Consider the following 20,758-nt stretch of genomic DNA (forward strand, 5'->3'; position numbering starts at 1 on the left):
GCCTGAACTGGGGCATAATCAGGACATTTCCGTCAGACATTCTGACATTAACACCAGAAAGGGCTATGAGCAGCCCCAAGGCTGATTTAGGTGTGAAGTCTTGGCTTTGTCTCCTTCTGATCAGGGCTTTACTTTGCAGAGGAGGCTGGCAGCCAGAGAGCATGGAACTCCTGCTGCCATGGTGGGACTGGAGGAAATAGTGCTGTGCCATATAGGTGCAAGGAGCCAACCACAAGGAATGGCCTGGCCCCAAAACTAGGAGAAGGCAATTGAGAGACTACAAGAGCAAGGGAGAAGGTCTGCACTTCCACCGGCATCCCCACAGCCTTTGAGGCAGCATGGCCTTTCATCACTGTCCCTGCAGAGACCCTCACAGAGCTCCCTCTCAGTCCACCCCAGGGATGAACAGAAGGATAACAGGTCTGAAAAACATTGGATTTACTGGAGACAGGACTAAAACTGTCAGTAGGCAAACACCGCAGCCAGTGTTAGACCACCATGGCCCTCAGGTGGATGCTGCAGATACCTTGGATGGTGACCACGGTGCAAGGAAGAGGATGATCTCTAGCCTGGACCTTCCTGAAGACAGGTTTGCCTATCAAAGTGATCAGCAGAAGATCAGCAGGAGTGACTGCACGCCCCGTGCAAACCACCACTGTGCAGTTAGTAAACTCCACTCCTGCTTCACACAGGGTTAGTGTCACTCCCTTTCCAGCCTCCCCTTGTCTGCACAGGCAGCACTATGCTGCCAAAAAGCCCTTCTCCTCTTTCTGGTCAAAGCCTTGTTAATCTGAATTATTGTTTCCAGGTCTCTTCAGGATCTACTCTGCAATATATTGGACTCTTCAACTTCTCCCCCTTTCAGCACTCGGCTTAATGAAGGACACTTGGCTGGCTAATGATGGATGAGCAAATGGTGCTACCAGAGCTTGCTGGTGGGAAGGGCAGGGTATGTGTGTCTGTAGCAACCATGGTGTCCCACATCTCACATGGTGCTTGGCCACCCTGGCTGCTGCCTGGGCACTGAGGACAGGCTCCCTGTGCCAGGCAGAACCATGTGCAGGCAGCAGGGAGGGGAAAGTTGGAAAAAGTGGAGAAGCCCTCCCTGCTCTGAGAGAGGCTTCCTGTCACTTCAAGGGTGACGGGTCACCCTTCACAAACTGGGGGTTAGGTGTGTGTGGCAAGCAGAGCACTCTGTGAGAGGACACAGTGTTAGCATGACCGGCCAGGGCAGCGAGGCTGCGGCACGGCACCTTCTTACCCTTCCAGAGTTTTCCTCCAGGACAGAACAAAAGCAAAGAGGAAACCAAGAGGAAAGAGCAGGGTGAGAATATGATCATTAAGAGGAGGGAAGGGGGAGGCAGGGGGAGAGCAGAAATCCATACCTGTGATGGTGAAGCCACCTGGATGAAACAAAAAATGAGAGAGAGAGAAAGAGAGAAAGTGGATTAGCGTTGGCACAGTAACACACACTGCAGCCTGCAGGGATGTGGTGGTCCTTCCCTGCTCCATTGCCAGGGACTGGGGACAGTGGTGGCTGCTCCCCAACACTCACCCCAGGGATAGTGTGGGGAAACCTGAACACAGGCCTTTCAACCCACATCTGCAATCTGCCAACCCCCAGTATTTAATACACGCTGTGGAGTGGGCAGAACCAGTGTGAGTCTAAAGACTGCAGCTCTGCTTCCCTCCCTGGCCACCCTAGCCTGGAGATGGCCAGCAAGGAAAATCTGGGTGGGCACTAAATCGTCCCAGGACTGGAGACAAAGTTTGCACTGTGTCTTCAAAAAGGATTGGCCAACTTCCCTGTCCAGCCACCAGGACCTCTAAGTTGCCAGGCAATCCTGTTTCTGCCATGCCAGTGTAAGAAGTGATGGTTTAGTCTGCACAATGCAGGTTTCTAATTCGGGGTGTCAGCAGATTTACTATGGCTTTAACAACCCCCACTTCAAAAAAATAATGTTCCTCTCCACAGCAGGTTAGCACTTATTAATGTTAGTGACTTTGGGGCTCTACTCCAAGGAAAAATGTGGCATTAGGTACCTGAGCTTACTTAAATAGTGCTGACCACCCAAAGAGAGAACACTGTGAGCAAAGAAAAATGTCAAACAAAATCAGTTGTCTTCCAAAAATATGCAAACTGGGGAAATGGAAAAGAAAAACAAATGCGCGCTTACCAAGCTCATTCAACAACAGGGCTGTGAAGGAGACAGACAGAGACAAACACAGAAGAAGAAAAGTAAATGAATAATGAAATCAAAAGGGATATCCACAGAAAGACTCCAGATTCCAGGGCAGAGATTTCATTTCTGTAAAGCTGCAGGATACCATTAGTTTTGAGAGAAAGGCATTAAAAATGAATGAACAGAAATGTTTCATGAGCTTATTGATTTAAAATAAAAACTATTGGACACATGGGGTGGACATGGGATTAAAAGACACACTCCAAAAATTCATTTTTCCCCTTTGAATTCTATGTGCAATATCTTCCATTGGTCTTGGAGGCAGTTTTGCCCTGGGGGAGGACAAAAAAACCATCCCATGTGCAGTGGCTACTGGCTTTGACCTCCTCCAGCTGCCCTATGGGGAGCTGCGCTTCTGGCATATAAGATGACAAAAGAAAAAGTTTGTGGCAAGGCTTGGCTCAAGGATCTTGTCACTCAACATTTCAGGTCTCCAAAACAAAAGAAAAAGCCTCTCCCTTAGTGCACCAGTGGGTCTCTGGCCCCTGAAGTGCATAACTAAAGTGACTGTGTGGTTCAAGGGTGATATTCCAGAGATGTTCTTGTCTCCAGGATGCCAAGTAAACAGCTCACTACACCTTGCTGCCTCAGATAAAACCAAGCACAAAAAAAAAGGAGTTTAAAAAACCTACCCCCCCCTAAAAAATTTCATGGCCAAAGCATTCTTTAAAACCTTGACTTGGTTTCCGTGCCTTGCCTTGTTTCTGCGTTTGCAAAGCTGAACTCCCCTCAGGCTTCCTACATTACCTTGGAATGAAACAAAGAACTTTCTTGCCTTTTTCTTTTATTTTTTTAATTTAAAATCTCAGCTGCAATTTTGTGAGTTGGTACCATGATTCTCAAACCCAGACCCTAGAAAGTGGGTTTCCTCTTGCCAGACTGGCCCCTGTGAAGCTGGGCAAAGCTGAAGCTGCCAAGTTGAGCTGTCCATGTGTCACTTTAATCTGGCAACACTGCCTGTGCTCCACTGATGCCACCGGCGGCACCATTTAATGATACAAATCCCACCTGCAGAGCCTGGACTGTGCCAGTGTATCTGATTTTTTGTAGCCCTGCTTCTGCTAGCGAGTCACAGAAACCAGCAGGAAATCTGCTGAAGGGGACAATGCAGCTGACCTAGATGGCACCTGCACTGGAGGGGAATGTGGCATTGCTGCCAGATGTGTTTTTAGCCTGAAATACATCAGCATGTCCCCACTCAGCATGGGGACTGCTGGGGGCCCTCTCTGTCCTGAACAAATAATATATTACAACCCCACACATGGTAAAGGGAAAGTTATGTCCCAGAAATTAGAAAGCAGCTCCAAGGCAGACAGACCAAATGTTGCTGCCATTTTTTCACAAAGGTTTTAATAAGGGTCTGTTGTTGGGCAACTAATTACCTTAAGTAACGCTAAAACTGCTTCTTGCTCAGCCAACAATAGTGTTGCCATTAATTTTAATTTCTTAGCAGAAAAAAAAAAAGTGCACAGAAAAATGTGTGAACTCTTGCCTTTTAGGGAAGGTTTGCAGTTGGTTTAGAAATGTGATGAAAGAGCAAATTGTTTTTATTATTCCTATGAGAAACTATTATCTAGTTCAGGGCCATGAAACTTTGAGTGTAACTGGATTTCTCCTAGACTGATTGCATCTTATGGTATTACCTGCTTCTGCCATGATCCCCAGCTATTTTCAGACCCTAGTGCCAGCATAAAAAGGCTAAAATTACTGCTCTGGCCATGCATTTTATTTCAGGCAAAGGCTATTTTATCTTCCAATAAAAATGATGCAGCATTGCCTTTTTCCTCCTCAAGACTGCATTTTCTGCTTGATTAAATGAAGGTGTAGCTGTGAGGTGGTTGGGCAGCACTCTCAAAATGTCTCTGGGGGTTGGTGATGCTCAATCGTCCCCTGCCTGGATGCTCTGGGGCCCTCCTGGGAGTCTGTCTTGCTCCCAGGAGAGGAGGAAATTGGGTCTTGTGAGCAAGACGGAGTCCTCCTGAAATGAAAGAGGAAAGAAAATGGAGCAAAAAAGGTGCAGTGGCCAAGCTTCAGAGGAGGGAGGGCAAAACGGCCGGGAGCCAAAGTGCGAGGAGAAAGGAGTGTGAGAGTAGGGAGACACAGAGAAAGCGGACGACAGCGTCTTGAGAGCTGGTCTGGTTTTACTCTCACACCTTTCACTCCTCGTCGTAGCCACACTGGGTCCCCAAGCACAAGGAAGAAACTGCACTCTTTCTCATACTCCTCACGGTCAAGTACTCTAAGGGTAATGAATTTCCTGTGGGAACACAAGACAAAGGCAAACACATGATTTGCATCACACATGCATGCAGTTCACATCCGCCCGGGGTGCCATGGTGACAGAGATGATTGGGTGGGGGGAAGCAGCTGCACATCCTCCCTGGGACCTATGGGGAAGGGCAGGAGCATCCCCAGCACCCAGCCAGGGTCAGCCTTTGGTAGGCTGGGGAAAGGCTGTTTCTGGGGTGGAAGGGTAGGAAGCCTCCCTCACTCCTGCCCTTTTCCATCGGTGTTGGGGATGTGAGCTTGGTGTTGCAGGTACCAGGCATGAGTGAGCCAGACAGGGACACACAGGCTGGGCTCAGCCCTGAAGCACGTCCCCCACCTTTCTTCTCACTCATCTCCACCAGCCGGGGCTCCCCGATCTCTAGGTAGAAGGTCTTGTTTTTCTCATACTCCTCATCATCTATCACCTTGATTGATATCGTTTTGCTGGAACAGAGAAGAAATAGAGATTCAAGAGTAAGGGAGGAAAAGGGAGGAGGGGAGACAGGGAGAGGAGGAAGAAGGCAGAAATTACAGGAGAGGGGGGCTGCAGACAGAAAACAGTGGGTTTGGTAGCACAGGATGGAGGGGCAGCACAGCCAAAAGCAAAGGGCAGGAGCCAACGGGCTGAGGTTGCCTCAGGATGAGCACAGACCACAAGGTCAGAGCACCAGGAGCTAGCAGGGGGCCATACTCTCTGGCATGGACAGAGGCTGTGGCTGGACATGATGCAGCCTGGACCAGCCTCACCTCAAGGTGCTTTGGCCTGGGAGCTACAAGATGTGCTCCTTTCAGAAAAAAAAAAAGCATAGACCAAGCCCCTGAAAACATGATGCACCACTTCAACCAGACCCTGCACACAAAAGAGTCTCTGCCTCTCCAGGCACATCAGATCCATGCTCAACATCACCAGCAGCTGCTCAGTTTGGGCTTTTGGAGGCTCCAGTTTACAAGCTTGAAAGGAATGCTGGAGGTCAGGCTTCTTTTGTGGAGGGACATCAGGAGGGAAAGACAGTCTTTCTGGATAGGGCAGGGTGAAGGAAAGCTTCATGGATAGTGAGATTTGACTTTTTTTACTTTCCTTTGAAAGCAGCATATCCTTCCCCAAGCCCCTAAATTTTGGTTCTCTCCTGCCCGAGAGCTGTGCAGAAGGTGCCTCTTTTCACACAGCCTGGGTTTGCTGAATGAGCTCCAGCAACATCAGCAGGACAGGTTTGAAGGCAGAGTCTCTGCTCAGAGGACAGCCACAAAGCATGCACCATGAAGGGCAAAAGCCTCACAGGAGGGTACGGCCACTGGCAGATGAATTTGCTCCTTGAGGCACCCAATAGTGTGAAAATTGAGTGAGTGAATGAACGCAGTGACTGTCTGAAGCCCTGTGCTTGCTGCTGACCTCCCGGCTGTGCTTGCTTTCTCACCATGCTTGACAGCACTGCCCTCCTGTGAATGCTCTTCCTTCAACAAGCTTCCCAGTTGCTCTTCCCCTGACCAAGTCTGTCTCTCCCTGTCCTTCAAAGAAATGCCTCTTGTCCCATCCCTGGCTCCTCTGCACTTTCCATGGACAGCCAACACAAGTCAGAGCAGCTCTGCAGTAATGTATAATCAAGTCCCAGCCTTGAAAACCCATAAAGATGGAAGAAAGCTGTGTCCTAGGGAAGTGAAACTCAGGCCACGCTGCTGTAATTCATGGCCTTCTCCCCTCCTTGCACGCCTGTACTGCCACCCAGCGCCCCTCTGTAAAGCTGAAAATTATTTGGCAGCAGAGTTGACAATTTTATTCTCATTGAGAGCAAACACCACTAAGCACTTGCAGGAACAGCTAGGATGATTTCTTGTGCTGTTTGCTGTAAGTCAGAAGTGTATTAAACTTGCCCTTCATACTTATAATGGAACCATTTACTCAAGAGCAAGGGATGGCTATGAAGGGGGTAACGATGCAGCATGGCTCAGTGTAATTGTATTTTGTAATGAATATCTGCAATAATTTGTTCTGTTCATAATTATTGCTGCAATAGGTTTGTACACAGGAAAAATGGTTGCCAAGCATGCAGTTAGTCTTGCTTTGCATTGATGAGTTGGGGGAAATTATCATGTATTAAAAAACTAATGAAGGATGCAAAGATGTTCTCAGCCAAGCTATCAAAGAGGACCTGACGGAATTAACAGAATGGCATAATTTCAAAAATATAATTTCAAAACCAAAATCAATAATTTTCCTGGCAATTCCCATTAAAATGCACATTGCTCCATATATGAAAAAACAAGCCCTCCTCAGAAAGTTAATTTAAAATTCTACCTTCATAATTTCTTAGGACAGCAGAAGTATCAAGACATAAACTTTGTGTGGGTGCGCTCTGGCTTGTTGTGTGCAGCATTCTTCAAAGGCCCCCCCCAAATGATCCTTAAGGTCTCTTCCAAGCCAAACCATTCATTAATTCTATGAAAATAATTATCTTCCACAAATAATAACCTGTGTGCTCATTAAAAAGAATTGTTCCTGATGCTTAGACCCAGCACCAATAGGGCTTCCTTGAGAAATGTAGCCTTGGGTCTTAAGCCACTTCCAGCAGGTGCTGCCATTACCTAGTTCTCCAAATGATTTTTCTAGGGTGTAAGCAACTGCTCTGTGTTGGGTAGACACGTGCACTGATGCTGTTTCTGCTCTACAAGTTAACTGGGAAAAAAGGGTGGAGGAACAAACAGCAAGTCTGCTTTCTGTTCAAATTTCCAATCAGCAAGAATTGCTGAGGCAAATTTGTTCCTGGGATGAGACTGCAATCCCAGAAAAAAGGATTTCCTCCCAATGGTCTTTGAGATCACATCTGTTTGAGAAACAGCAAGTATGTGAAAATAGTAGTGGTTCTTCTTAGAGCATGCTTGATCTCTATCACACTGTATTCTGCCTGCTGTCAAGCTTTTCTGCAAGGTCTTGCACACATGTGGCCATGCAGCAAGGTTTGATCAGAGGGGAGGGAGGAGGACCAGGCAACTGGAAAATTTATCCTGCATTTGAGGAAAGACTGCTTTCTACAGTAATCTGGGCTGTGCATTATTGACACTCTACTTTTACTGAACCCTCTGACATGGTCTCTGCTTCCCACCCCTTCCCAGGCAGAGATGTGCTGGGCAGCGTGGGCTGTGACAATGTGAGTGGCACCGAGCTGGCTCGGGGCTGCCCATGAAGGCTCTGGATTGCAGCTCATATTCCCGGTGGCCTCACAGAGTCCTGCAACCCTGCTGTATCATAGAATCATAGAATTGGCTGGGTTGGAAGGGACCTCAGAGATCATCAAGTCCAACCCTTGATCCACTACCACTGCAGTTACCAGACCATGGCACTGAGTGCCACATCGAGTCTCTTTTTAAATATCTCCAGGGACAGAGAATCCACCACTTCCCTGGGCAGCCCATTCCAATGCTTGATCACCCTCTCAGTAAAGAAATTCTTTCTAATGTCCAACCTAAACCTCCCCCAGCACAACTTGAGACCGTGCCCTCTTGTCTTGCTGAGGGTTGCCTGGGAAAAGAGACCAACCACCCCCTGGCTACACTCTCCTTTCAGGGAGTTGTAGAGAGTGATGAGGTCTCCTCTGAGCCTCCTCTTCTCCAGGCTGAACAGCCCCAGCTCCCTCAGCCTCTCCTCATAGGATCTGTGCTCGAGTCCCTTCACCAGCCCGGTTGCCCTCCTTTGGACCTGCTCCAGGACCTCGATATCCTTCCTAAACTGAGGGGCCCAGAACTGGACACAGTACTCGAGGTGTGGCCTCACCAGCACTGAGTACAGGGGCAGAATCACTTCCTTGGACCTGCTGGCCACGCTGTTCCTGATACAGGCCAGGATGCCATTGGCCTTCTTGGCTACCTGGGCACACTGTTGGCTCATGTTCAGCTTCCTGTCAATATGCAGTGGATATGCAGTGCTGGATATGCAGTGACCAGTTTCACAAGGCTGCTGCCTTCAGTCCTCTGTGTCAGAGGTGTTTCTGCATGAGACTCATTTTCATGCATTGCAAAACATGGTGCAAGAGGCCTGGAGTTTGCCATGGAGCAAAGACCAGGAGTGCCTGACAGAGCCAGGGCAGCTTGTTTAAGGCTCACAAAACCAATGTGGGCTGCAGTGCTGAGCACAGCAGCTGAAATGACTGCCCTTTGGTTTCCCTAGCTGGACACGGTGGGATGAAGTATGCCAAGACCCAAAGTCCTGACAGTACAAATAAATGCTGAAATATGCATTTAAAGTCTCTCTCCCCGGTGGCTCAGGGGCTCTTCCAGCACAAGATATGATAATGCTTGTGTCAATAGAAAAAAAAAAGGGACCCTGAAGCCTCTACTGCTGAGTCACTGCAGGGCCAGAAAGCAGGACTCTGAAATCCATGAGACAGAAGAGAAACCCAAAAGATTAAAACAAAAGATTAAAGCAGCCTCTAAACTATTACACTATTTTTCACCTCATATGAGCCCAAGGTCCATCTAAACGGTGTTTCCAAGCTGTCCATCAGATTTTCATTGAAGTCTAGAGTAAATTTTGATTTGGGGATGAAAAGTGGTGCTCCTGCAATAATCTAACATCTCCAGGAGCGGAGTATTAAAGCCAAACACTCAAGATCCCCTGAGTGTGCAACACCACAGCCCTTGAAAGAGCTGGGATACTTTTTTCCTGCCTTGTCCCTCAGTCACACTGCAGGTGGGAAAGTACAATTTCTGGAGCATATCTCCAACAGATTTGGGTGCCTGGGGCTAGAGGTCCCTCTACCAATCCAGGCTGTGTGTTGGCTTAAACCACCAGCCTTGGCACACCTCCTGCCTCCCTCCCTGCATCCTATAGGGACAGCCAGTGATACCATAGGGCAAGTTTGCAGCAAACCACTGCTGCTGTAGTTTTCCTTCCATTGCTGTTGAATCTATTGCACTTGAGCTAAAAAGCCCTGCTCTGGCATGAAGGCTGAAGGCATCCATGGTCAGTCATTCCACTGTCTGCATTCCTGTACCAGAAACTGCTCTTCCCTGAGTCTGTAACTGCTGATGGAATGAGTTTCATCTAATTTCTATGCCCCAGAAATCAAAGAATGGAAGAAATTTTGAAGAAATGCAGCTACAGCTCTTCTCTTGTTAATACCCAGCAGCAATAAGAGGATAGTGAAGATGGCATACAGATCTTTGTCCTTGCTCCAAGCCCAATGCTCTCCATCAGGATTTAGTCTTTGTTTCAAATCACACTATTTCATTTGAAACATAAAGGTCTTTTAACAGAGCGTTCCCACACAGTCCTTTGCTACAACAGAATGAAAAAGCCCATTTGGTTGGTGATGCTCTAAGAATGGCACATGAAGGAAAGAACTGCTGTACCTGGAGCCAATCAGCCAGCCAGCACAACCTCTTCTTCTGACAACTGCCAAAAGAACCTTGGACTAGGAGGATGTAAGAGCAGGATGAGCATGTGGACAGTATTTCCAGCTGATGCTCTCTCAACACCCAGATATTTGTGTCTCAGGGGTTTCTATGTATTTAGCTATGCTCTGCATATTTCTCCTATTTCCCTTCAAGCCTAGGTAAGCTTCTGGCATTTGCAGTATCCCATGTGCCAGAGAGAGTGGTATGGTTGCTAATTCCATGCCCAGTGTCATGGACAGCAAATACCTGCTCTTAGGAGGTGATGTTTACTTGGCACAAGCATGCCAACCCACCTGTGTTTTCTGGGCATATCTCTGGAAAGGGCAAGAAAGAGCACTCACACGCCTGCCTGCAAGTGACCCATCAGAGACTTGGCAGTAGCAGGGCAGGGCTGAATGTCCCCAGTCAATGGGCAAGCAAATTGGCTTTGGTCAATGGCAAAAGCAGGGCAAGAAGATGGCAAATGCTTAAAGAAAAATGCCACCTGGGGAAAGGACCTTGTGAGCAACCTCATGCATGTGCAGGGACAGGCACAGGTGTAATGAACCAGCACAGGGTGACAGAGGCAGAATAGAGCCCAACAAGGGAAAGTTCCTTTACAAGTATTTTTTTGTCCAAGATCACATGAGAAGATGGGCACAGCACTGGGCATAGGTGTAAGGATCTGGGATTCCCAGTTGTCCTATCTCCACTAGCCTTTCCTCTCTTGTGGGATTAGATGGCACTGGTAATGACTGGTGACAACCTACATGGACTTTTGCATTCACTTCAAACTTGAGTATCTGCACAGTCACAACACACTGGTGGAAATCCTCAATATGTTGGCAAAAATGCTGCTGCTCCAATTCTACACTGTACTGCTCAGGTATGTGAAATGGCAGAAAGCCCTCTCATGACTTGGACAAGCAACCAGCACTGCAAGGACCAAGGAAGCTTCCTGTTTTGAGGGCATCATAGACTAGCTCCAGGGAGATCTGAATAGGACGTGCTGGGAAATGCATTTTTCCTTTTTTTTTGAGTTAGAGAAGGAAGTCAGCTACCTCCATCCTCCATCCTTGGAGTTCACAGCTTGCTTTGGCTTTGATGTTGGCTTGCTGGGAAGACTTTGGACCAGAAACCAATTCAGAGACCTTCCAATTCAGACTTTGCCCACCTCAACCCTGCTGTGCACCTAAATCAGAGACTGCAGCTAGGAAAGCACGATTGTGCTGAGATCACCCAGGAGCTGGAATTGCTAAGAAGTATTGCATGTAGCCAGTAATGGTGTATTCAGTGGTCCTGGAAAATTATCACACACAGCCAGTGTCAATAGCAGTCAGTAACTTGCTTGCCTATGAGAACATGGCACGATGCCACTGCCTGGACAGAGAGACACTGACTCCTGAATCAATACAGGGAACAATGTGCTTATGCAGCTTACCATTCATTCAGCTTTCACTGATCACCCAGGAGAACTACATGAATATCTTGGAGGACTTTCAATTTAAGATTCATAGTTACAACATCCAGGATAGGCAGCTGGTAGTGAAGTCCTGATGCCTGAGCCTGGTGCTACAGCCCTGACCTCCAGCATCCAAGCACTTCCCACCCAGAGGATCAGCCACGGTGGCAAGAGAATAGCCACAGGGTGTCTGCATTTTGGAGGGACATTTCAAAGCCTCACCCATTGATGATGCCCATTCCAGCACATGGTCTCAGACTCCTGCAGAAAACTACAATATTAATTTTTCATATATTTTCTTGTCACTTAATTGCTGAAGTTACAGCTTCCCGTGAGAGACAGGCATGTGGCTTTGGAGACTCCTTGCCTTGTGTAGATCATGTGAGCCTTGGGCACCAGGGAGTGTCTTTGTAGAGAGACAAGTGGGCTACCGTAGGGGACCAGGTGCCATGAGAGAAAAAGCTCATAATCAGGGCTGGGCATCACCAGAGCCAGAGGCCAGGGTCATGGAAACTGGCCGTGGCCACGGTGAGGAGCCTGGACCAGACCCCAGGGCACAGATGAAGCCAACCACCGAGAGCAAGATGGCCCTGGTGTCTCTTTCTCTCCCCATCCCCACTTCCACTGTGCTTTGCTCTCCTTCTCCCTGGCTGTCCTTATCTCCTCGGTGAGCTTCCCTGGAGGCTGCAGTAGCTTGAGGCCCTGCCCATGCAGTTAAGAGACACAAAGAGACCCACCTGCTCCCAGGTCTGTCTCTGCAGCACACAACTCTTCCGACCAGAGCACCAGGGAGCGCTTTTATGCACTTAGCAGCCTCATTGCTCAAATTTCTGACAGCTACTCAAGGAGGGGAAACTGTCTTGTTGCTGAGAAGGAAAAAAAGCAGATCAGGCTTTTCCTCCACCATTTGACAGCAAAATTGCATCTGATGGTGAGAAGGCGACAGCCCCCCATGCAGAGAGACCCAGGTCTGTGGTGGAGGAGTCTGTTCCAGGGCCCATGTTCCTGGCAGGGGACAGGAGAGAAGTCAATGCAATGCATGCTCAGCCAGTGCAGGGATGGACCATCCTCAGGGACAGAAGATATGCAGAAAAGGGCCAGATTATGAAAATGACATTGTGTCACACATGATTTTAGCTGTTACCCAGGGGTCTCTGACATATGAGAGGGTTCATTAGGGTTTCCATCCCTGCTAATGGGATCCCATCTTTGCAAGATGTCCCATGAGTCCCCCATGCAGGGTCGTTTTCAGAACCAAGCTATGCTGACATGCCTCTACTTAATAAAAACCTTGCCTGAAGGGCACTGCAAACATGACATAGAGGGCAAAGAAAAACCTGCCTGAAGCCTGATGCATGTTTTGGAAAGCATGGATGTGAGGTGATCTGATGTGGCAGCTTGGTTTACTGGTCCAGCAGCCCGGACCTCCATGGGGCTGTACAGTCCAGTTCCCTCCAAAACTGTTATGGAGTGTGCTAGCCTAGGCACTGCAAACAAAGAGAGGGGAAACCAGTCCCTCTATCCTCCTTTCACCTCTAGAGCCAAAATTCATCTGGCTTCTCTGAATTTCTTGGTTGCTCTCAAATTCTTTCTCCAAGGCTTGCTGAATCAATTTTTGTAAGACCAGAGGGCTGTGTTGCCCTTTTCATGGCTGCATAAACCAAACTCTGGCCTCAGGATGCATTGGGTTTAAAAGGCAACATAAAGCTTAAATATGTACTTCTGGCCTGCTCCAGAGCATCACTACCAGGAAAATCCTGGAAAAAGATCCAGCCTGCTCTTCCTTGGCCTTTCAGATACACGATGTGGGAGGAGGTTTGCAGAGACAGGAGGACTGAGAGCTGTTGCTGCTTGAATAGCTGGGAGACAACAGGCACAGCTGATGCTCAGTGCCTCAGAAAACACTTTTCAAGAGCAGTGATTGCCAGGTAAGATGATTTTGCATGCTAGGCTGAATGCTTCTTGACTCTCTTCTTAGGAAGACATATTGGGTAGGATTTATGAGACCAGAAATGCTTTTCCGAGGAATCCTTAATATTTGCTGTGACCTGACTGTCAATTTTGCACCCTCACTAACACAGTTCTTCATTTCCCTGGCAATACCATATTTTGCTAGGGGCCTGCAAAGACACATGGCACTCTCTTGATCTGCCCCAAAACAGGGCCTGAGCCCTTGGCCATGCTTAAACATTTCACTGTTCCAGGAGGGCTGAAAGTGTGTTGTTCTGGATGTGGTAATAACAGGATGACAAATCAGTAGTTTGCTGTCCTTCAATCCTATTGCCATGCATATCTACTGATGGTGATCCACAGTCCCTAAAGCTCCCAGAGGGCATGGGATGGGGTGGGATCACTGGGGGAACAAACCGGAGAGACTCCATTTAGATGAGTATCTGGATCTCCAAGGACAGCATGCACAAACAGTGCAATACAAGTCACAAAGACTAGAAGGGAAAACACCCTTTGATGTGAATCAGCAGCAATTGCTTAAGGCATCTGAGAAAGCTGACAGAGCAGAAGTAACTTCTCCCCTGGCTTTGCACAACCCTGCCCATGCCAGCGAAAAACTGTGATTAATCCTTAAAAATGTAGCCCGTGCTGGAAGCAAAGGGTAGACTGCCTGGGGTTCTGTCCAGCTCAACACAAAACCCTGCAAATACCATTTCTAACTCTGCAGGCTTCAGAGGACAACATCTGGCATTTCCCCCCATTCTGCTTTTCTGGGATTTTTTCCTTGTGCATAGCTGCTCAATCAGGTCTGTGGGCAATGCAGGTAGCTGCACTAAGATGGGCAAGGCAGGTAATGAAGGGGACAGAAACTTTGTCTCCAATTGGCAGGATTTGCCCCAGTTCACAAGGAGCTGAGTGATAGGATGTGCATGTTGTAGGGAGATGTGTACTGAGCTGAGAAGGGGCCAAGGCTGGATTTGAAATCCTTGCTGGAAAAGAGGCATGGTGAAGAATAAAACCATGAAGGGGACTAGGTGTGAAAAGACCTCTGGGTCAAGCCTTCATCCCTCTCCCTGAGTGTCCTCATACACATTTTACCCAACTGGAAACCCATACAAGTGCTTCTTGCTTCTCTATGCACATATATGCATGCAGCTTTTCTTTAGTCGGGTCCTCCTTTAAGACAAGAATTGTTCTAACCTTTCACACCAATATGAGCTGCTCTTCTCTGTGTGTGCTTGGCATAGTTGCCATGACAATGCTCCTCAAACAGGAGCCATCACTCTTATTGAAATGACTTCAGCACTTCCCAAAGTGAATTTCATTGAGCAACTGCCAGCAGAGAGGATGCTTCTGCAGCCATTTAGCAAACTTTGCTGAGTTAAAGCTGACTAAACAAAACAGTGGGGGCCATGCAAAATAACAGGTCCATGTCTAATAGCATGGCTTCAGCATCAGGAATTGTATTCAAGTAAGCTCAAAATATGTCTGCTGTGGATCCACAGCTGTTTCAGAGCTGTCCCTGCAGCATGGTTTTGTGTCAATCATAACAGTGCTTCCCTCACAGGGAAGGCACATTTCAAATTCTGCTTGCCTGGGTTTCAGGGCAAGGGAGAATTTTCCTGGTTGTTTGGGAAGACACAGGACAAAGGGTCTCAATTGTGTTGTCCCACTCTGCCAGGGCTGCTGACAGGTAGCTCAGCTGCTGGAAAAGCAGCTACACATGGGAAAAGAAGGAGAGGATGAGGCGATGCTCAGAAACAGCAGAGAGACCACCACAGAAATTCAAAGGTCAAACATCAATACTGAATGCGCAGGGTCCCTTCCAGGAGCAATGTCCATCTTTATTTTGACTCCATGCTCAGTCTGGGATGCATCTAATTCCTCTTATTTGCTGCCCCAAGGTTCAGCCTCCTCTTTTCAAGAGATTCCCCCCAAAACTCTTGAAGGGATGACTCAAATGCGGAACCAAGGCATCCTCATAGTGCTACAGTAATAAGCAGTTCACCATCGTGCCATTTATCATCCTTTGCCTAGCGACACACGTGACTGGCTTCAAGACTCGAAAATACCTGTGATGGAACCATTTTGTGCTGTGCTGCTCACACCACCCTGCCCTGCTGCTTTCAGCAGCTTCTGTGCTAACTTGGCAAAGCACGTGTGCACGCACACACACACATGCACGCTCACACACACATGCACGCAGGTTGCAGCCAACCTGCTGAAGAAAACGACATCTGCCTCAACACGTGCTGTGTGCGTGCCTGCAGATGTGATCTGTATTTGCAAACGCAGCACACAGCAAACATCCTACCTGCTCTCCCTGCTGGTGCTCAGCTGATGCTAATGGACTCCTAATGCTAATGGGGGTTGGACTAGATGATCTTTCGAGGTCCCTTCCAACCCCTAGGATTCTATGATTCTATGATTCTAAGCTATGGAAAAGCCTTTTGATCTTTTAGGAGCTTGTTGCTAAGTGTCATGCTGAACTTTTATTAGAATAAGCAATCTCCTGTCAAGGGAGGTTCAAACGCAAGGCTTCCATTTTAGCAGTTTAAATGACTGGCTGCAGAGTTGACTTTTGGTCCAGACTCCCTGTGGCATGTTACCTGTACTGTACAGGGGTTTACCTGCCTGTATAAACTTGAAGCCCCTGGGTACCAGCATATGAAAAGTTGTTAAACAGCCTTGAAGCATCAGGGATGGTCATGTCTGAAGACCACAACTCAAGTAGTGAGCTATACCCACAGAATCACAGAATCATAAAGGTTGGAAAAGACCTCCAAGATCATCAAGTCCAACCATCCACCCTACAACCCCTAACCACTAAACCATCCACTGTAGCACCTCATCTACCCATCTTTTGAACATCTCCAGGGATGGTGCCTCTACCACCTCCCTGGGCAGCCTGTTCCAATGTTTAACCACTCTTTCTGTGATGAAAGTTCTAATATAGAACCTGAACCTCCCCTGGTGAAGCTTGACCCCATTTCCTCTTGTCCTGTCACTGACCACCAGAGAGAAGAGGCCAACATCTGTCTCACTACCAACCTCCTTTCAGGTAGTTGTAGAGAGCAATGAGGTCTCCCCTCAGCCTCCTCCAAGTTGAACAGCCCCAGTTCCCTCAGTCTGTCCTAGTAAGTCGGTTCTCCAGACACAAAGTCAGATTGGTTGCCCTTCTCTGTACCCTCTCCAGCACCTCCAGCACCTTTTTATACTGCAGTGCCCATAACTGCACACAGTACTCAAGATGAGGCCTCACCCAGGTTGAGTATAGGGGCAAGATCACCTCCCTGGTCCTGCTGGTCACACCTGTGATGCAGGACAGGATGGTGTTGGCCTTCTTGGCCACCTGGGCACACTATCAGTTCATGTTCAGCTGCCTGTCAATCAACATCCCCAGGTCCCTCTCTGCTGGGCAGCTCTCCAGCCACTCCTCCCCAAGCCATTGCAAATTGTACCCCACTGCAATGCTGTTGCTATGCCACAGGGCAAGCCCTGCAAGGGCAGTAACATAGAGCTACCCAGGGATAAACCCATCAAACTCAAAACAGGGCCCATAAAGTACTCCCCAGCCATGCCTAGAGAGGGGCTGCTGCAATGGCAACGCTGCCTTGGACAGGGACAATGTTTGGAGCATCTACAAATGACCCTCAAATCTCAGCTCTCAAGTTCTGTGCTAAAGGTGCTGCTTGGTGTTTTCATACTGTTGTTTCCATCCTTTGGGGATGACTCTGACCAAGAAAGAGCAGACTGAGTGCCAACAGCAGGGCTCCTTTCTGTCCCAAGCCCAGCAAGACATCACAGGGAGGGGACAAATTTGGCCTGGGGCTCAGCTCTGAAAATGACAGCAATAGGGAAAGCTGGTCTGCCTCTGAAATTTGTGTCTCTGGACACCACTTGTTTTCAGAAAGAGGGGGGAAGCACAGGAGCTGATTTTACCTCCTCTGGCTGGAAACACAGCCAAGCCTTCAGAGAGTTTGGGAGTTGTTTTAATTTTATTTTTCTTTCTTTCCCTTTCCAACAAGTTGCCTCTCCAGAGGGCAGGGAAAAAAACACGTGCCAGCTGAGACCTGAGATGGGATTTTTTCCTTGCCTTTTCAAACACCACCAGATCTTTTGGAGCTGCTAGTGATTAATGCCCAACCCCTTGCAAAGACCTCTCTGACAGTCCCTCAACATCCATGGGTTGCTGTGTCCTAGCAGCAGATGCAAGTGCTAGATGTATGGGGCTGTGGTACACAGGTGGAGCCATTCCGCATCCCTGATGAAGGGTTTTGCAACTCCAGTGGCTTCAGCATCCCAACAAAGGGTGCTCCAGTGGGGTTTTCCTGCTGTTGGATGCACTTGATGTCAGGAACACGTGGGCAGTTTCAAGAGCCACTGTTCACACTGCGTGACTGACAAGCAGTCTGTTTACTTCTACTGCCAAATAAATAAACCCGTGAAATACAGCCCTCTCAAGTGGAACTCTGTGTATAAAAACCCTTTAAAGTAGGCAGGAGGTCTCCCCAGTGATACATGGGGTTAAAGCTGGTGGTGGGAGCACAAAAGCAAACACGTATTTGCCAAAGATCCCTCCCAGTGCTGAGATAGGAAGGAAGCAAACCTCACGAGAAGGATGAAAATATTCTGCTCCTGTCTCCAGTTACCAAGGAGATTGTTTATACAAAGCTAAAATAAGGGGAACTGAGTGGCCAAGGGAAACGTGAACGTGGAAGAGCACTCAAGTGCTTTGTGACAGCCCTGGAATTAACAAGCTGGGGCAGGGTCCCTGCAATGGCCTTGAGCCTGGTCAAGAACTCTCCCTTTCTTCCTGGGGAACAGAAGTCAACATTTCAGTTTACATGCACCTGGGTCAAAATGGCGAGGAGCATTCAAAAAGGGCAATACACAGAAGCCCCTGAACACAGGGGCTCACATCAGTCCCATTTATGGCAATAGTGGCAGCAGGACATAGCATTTGGTGCCCTCAGCCTAGAGCTGTTTTTGTGTGTTCAGGCCATCAGAGAAGACATCCTTGAGAGAGCAAACTAAATTCAGCTGTGTGCGGGGCTAAAAGTTACTACCTTTTGTGGCCATCTTGGCAGCCCTAGCCCCTTTCTATAAGCTCTAAGGACTGGTGGGTATATAGAATATCAGATAGAAAATCCTCCTGCTAGAGCCCTGTGGACACACGCATGCTGGATTTACTCCAGTGACAAGGGTGAGAAGCCCAAACCCATCAGACTGTTTGCAAAGACAGGGCTCTTTCAAGCTCCATAGGCTGCACATCCCATATCAGGGGCTGCCCCAGGATTACCCCAGGTCCATCTCCTCATCTCTGTTGTGCAGGAAACCCCTGCTTTTAGGTGGAAGCAACAATTCCCACGCAAACCCCAGAGGCTGGAATCCGTTTTCCATCCCTCTGAAATCCTTAGTTCAGACAAGAGGGAAATGTTTCCAGATGCCATTTCTCCATCTGATCCTCATATCTTACACATATTCACCCGGATCCCTGATGTCCTCAGGGCTTTGACGTAAAGCAGAGCGTATCAAAGTGCCTGTCGTTAAACTCACCCATGACTTTCCACTAGTTTAGAGCCTGTTTCATTAGCTTGATACTTTGCCAGACTTTAGCAATTCAGACTGAAACTTTCCATGTGTCGTGGTCACTGCTGAGAGAGTTACAAAAAGCCCCACCACCTTCACCACTGAGGATTCAGCTTCTGGGAAAAAATAAAATTAAAACGCTGCTTTGCTTTCCTCAAACCTGTACTAAGTAGTTCTCTCTCATGCTTTGCTGCAGAGGATGAAACTTAGCAGAAGGATCCCTCCAGTTCTTAGGATGTGCAAATCCCATAAAATTTTGTCTAAATTAGACCGAGTTCTAAGTCTCTAAAAAAGTGCAAAAATGCGTAGGCTTCCTCGAACTGGCAGCTCAAGGTCCTGGAAGATTTCATCTGCTTTGGAAATGCTCCATCCTCTCCCAGTGCCAAACCTGCCCTTGCACAGGCTGTGGCCCCAGCAGGGCTTTCCCTGTGCCTGGGAGCTGCTGGGCAGCTGGTAGCTCTTGCTGCAACAGGGGACCTGACTGTCCTGGGTGTCTGTGCCAGGACCTGGGAAAATCCCACGTCTGTGCCTCCTCTCCTCCTTCTTACTGTTGGCCTCTGAGCTATGAATGTCTCTGAGCACATGGACTCCCACTTGCTGTGAGGATGACAGGCTCTCTGCAGTAATTTTGGTAGTCTTCCTCATCATCTTGTGCTAGATGAGCAGCGATGCCTCTTCCAAGGGCATCTACCTGGTGCTGAGCCTGGGATCTGTGGGGCATGATTCTCTTTTTCTGGCTGTTCTGATCTTGAGCTTGACTTAGTGAGCCAGAGTTGCTGGGGTAACATGACAGCTGGAGTTCAATTCTGGGCCAAAGCACTTGGCTTGGTAGGATCATGCTCCAACCTCCTTATCATGTTGGCTGGCTGCAGATGGAGTGATGCTACAGAAAAAAACCTGCTGTTCCTGGGAAAAGTGATTTAAAACCAGAAGATTTATAAGTATTCAAAGCACAAAGCGTTAGAAACACACCTCAGTATTGTGCTTGTGAGTTTCTCCCTACCCTGGACCTGGAAACTATAGGGATTGTTTAGGAGCTGTTGGGTGAAAGAAGGGCAGGTGGGAGGCCAAGGGAACAAAGCCTGTCCAGAGAGTCCTCCCAGTGGAGAGTCTGGGAGGGGAAGCGAGAGAGACAGAGAGAAAAACAAAGCTAGCAGTAATTGCCTTTGGCAACAGAAAGTCATGCTGGTGATAGTAATTACAGTGTTAAGAAAAAAAAAAGGTGCTTTTAAGAAGTGTTCCAACGAAGGACATTGTCTGTCAGGATTCAAGGAAACTGTAGCAAAGTATAGTAAGAGGAAAACAAATTGACCAAAGAATCAGCCAGGAAATAAAGGCTGCCATTTGTATGCTGCCCCTTTTCCTCCCCTAAACTCATTAGCTTTTCCTTCAAGCATGGATACTTGCTGTCCTGAGGATATTAGTGCTTTCAAAGACAAGAAGGAGTCTCAGCAGGAGATTCAAATAGCCCATTTCAAACAGGCTGAAGTGCCCTTCCAAATGCTCTGTGGTGCAGCCCCCACAGCTGACATCGATCACACCAATTCACACCATCTCATTAGAATATCAATTTTTTGACCTGAATATCAAGATTCCAAACTGACCTTGAGCACGTTTGTTTGTTATAGCCAGACAGGGATCCTCTTGAAGCCCCGCAGTCCCTGTTTTATTTTCTCACCAGAGCTCATATTTTTTAAAGCTATGTAGGTATTTAATGTTAATTTCAACCCTAACCACAACAGCTGTAGCAGGACTGAAGCATGGTCAGAGTTTCTGGCCATTTTCTGGTGTCAGGCTGGTTTCTACAGCCTGAGCCTAGCCAGCAGAACACCCATGGCAGCACAGTCCCAAAGACTTGGCTGATGGCACCACGATG

At 48.0% G+C, this 20,758-nt stretch overlaps 1 protein-coding gene across 8 annotated transcripts in view; it reads right to left on the reverse strand.

The window, feature by feature from the left end:
- Window positions 1–20,758, reverse strand: part of SLC8A1 (solute carrier family 8 member A1) — a 135,739-nt gene that overhangs the window by 13,167 nt on the left and 101,814 nt on the right. For 3 of the 8 annotated variants that reach the window (XM_071740055.1, XM_071740060.1, XM_071740059.1), the window contains 5 exons: window positions 4,849–4,955; window positions 2,178–2,198; window positions 1,386–1,403; window positions 1,262–1,276; window positions 527–595 (listed from right to left, as the gene is read on the reverse strand). In XM_071740055.1, the coding sequence (XP_071596156.1) occupies window positions 527–595; window positions 1,262–1,276; window positions 1,386–1,403; window positions 2,178–2,198; window positions 4,849–4,955 (230 nt within the window). Of the gene's footprint in view, window positions 1–526; window positions 596–1,261; window positions 1,277–1,385; window positions 1,404–2,177; window positions 2,199–4,396; window positions 4,501–4,848; window positions 4,956–20,758 lie in introns of all 8 variants that reach the window. The other 5 variants (XM_071740057.1, XM_071740056.1, XM_071740058.1 and 2 more) reach the window with 5 other exon arrangements.

Source organism: Heliangelus exortis, chromosome 3, assembly GCF_036169615.1.
Source record: "Heliangelus exortis chromosome 3, bHelExo1.hap1, whole genome shotgun sequence".
NCBI classification, from domain to species: domain Eukaryota; kingdom Metazoa; phylum Chordata; class Aves; order Apodiformes; family Trochilidae; genus Heliangelus; species Heliangelus exortis.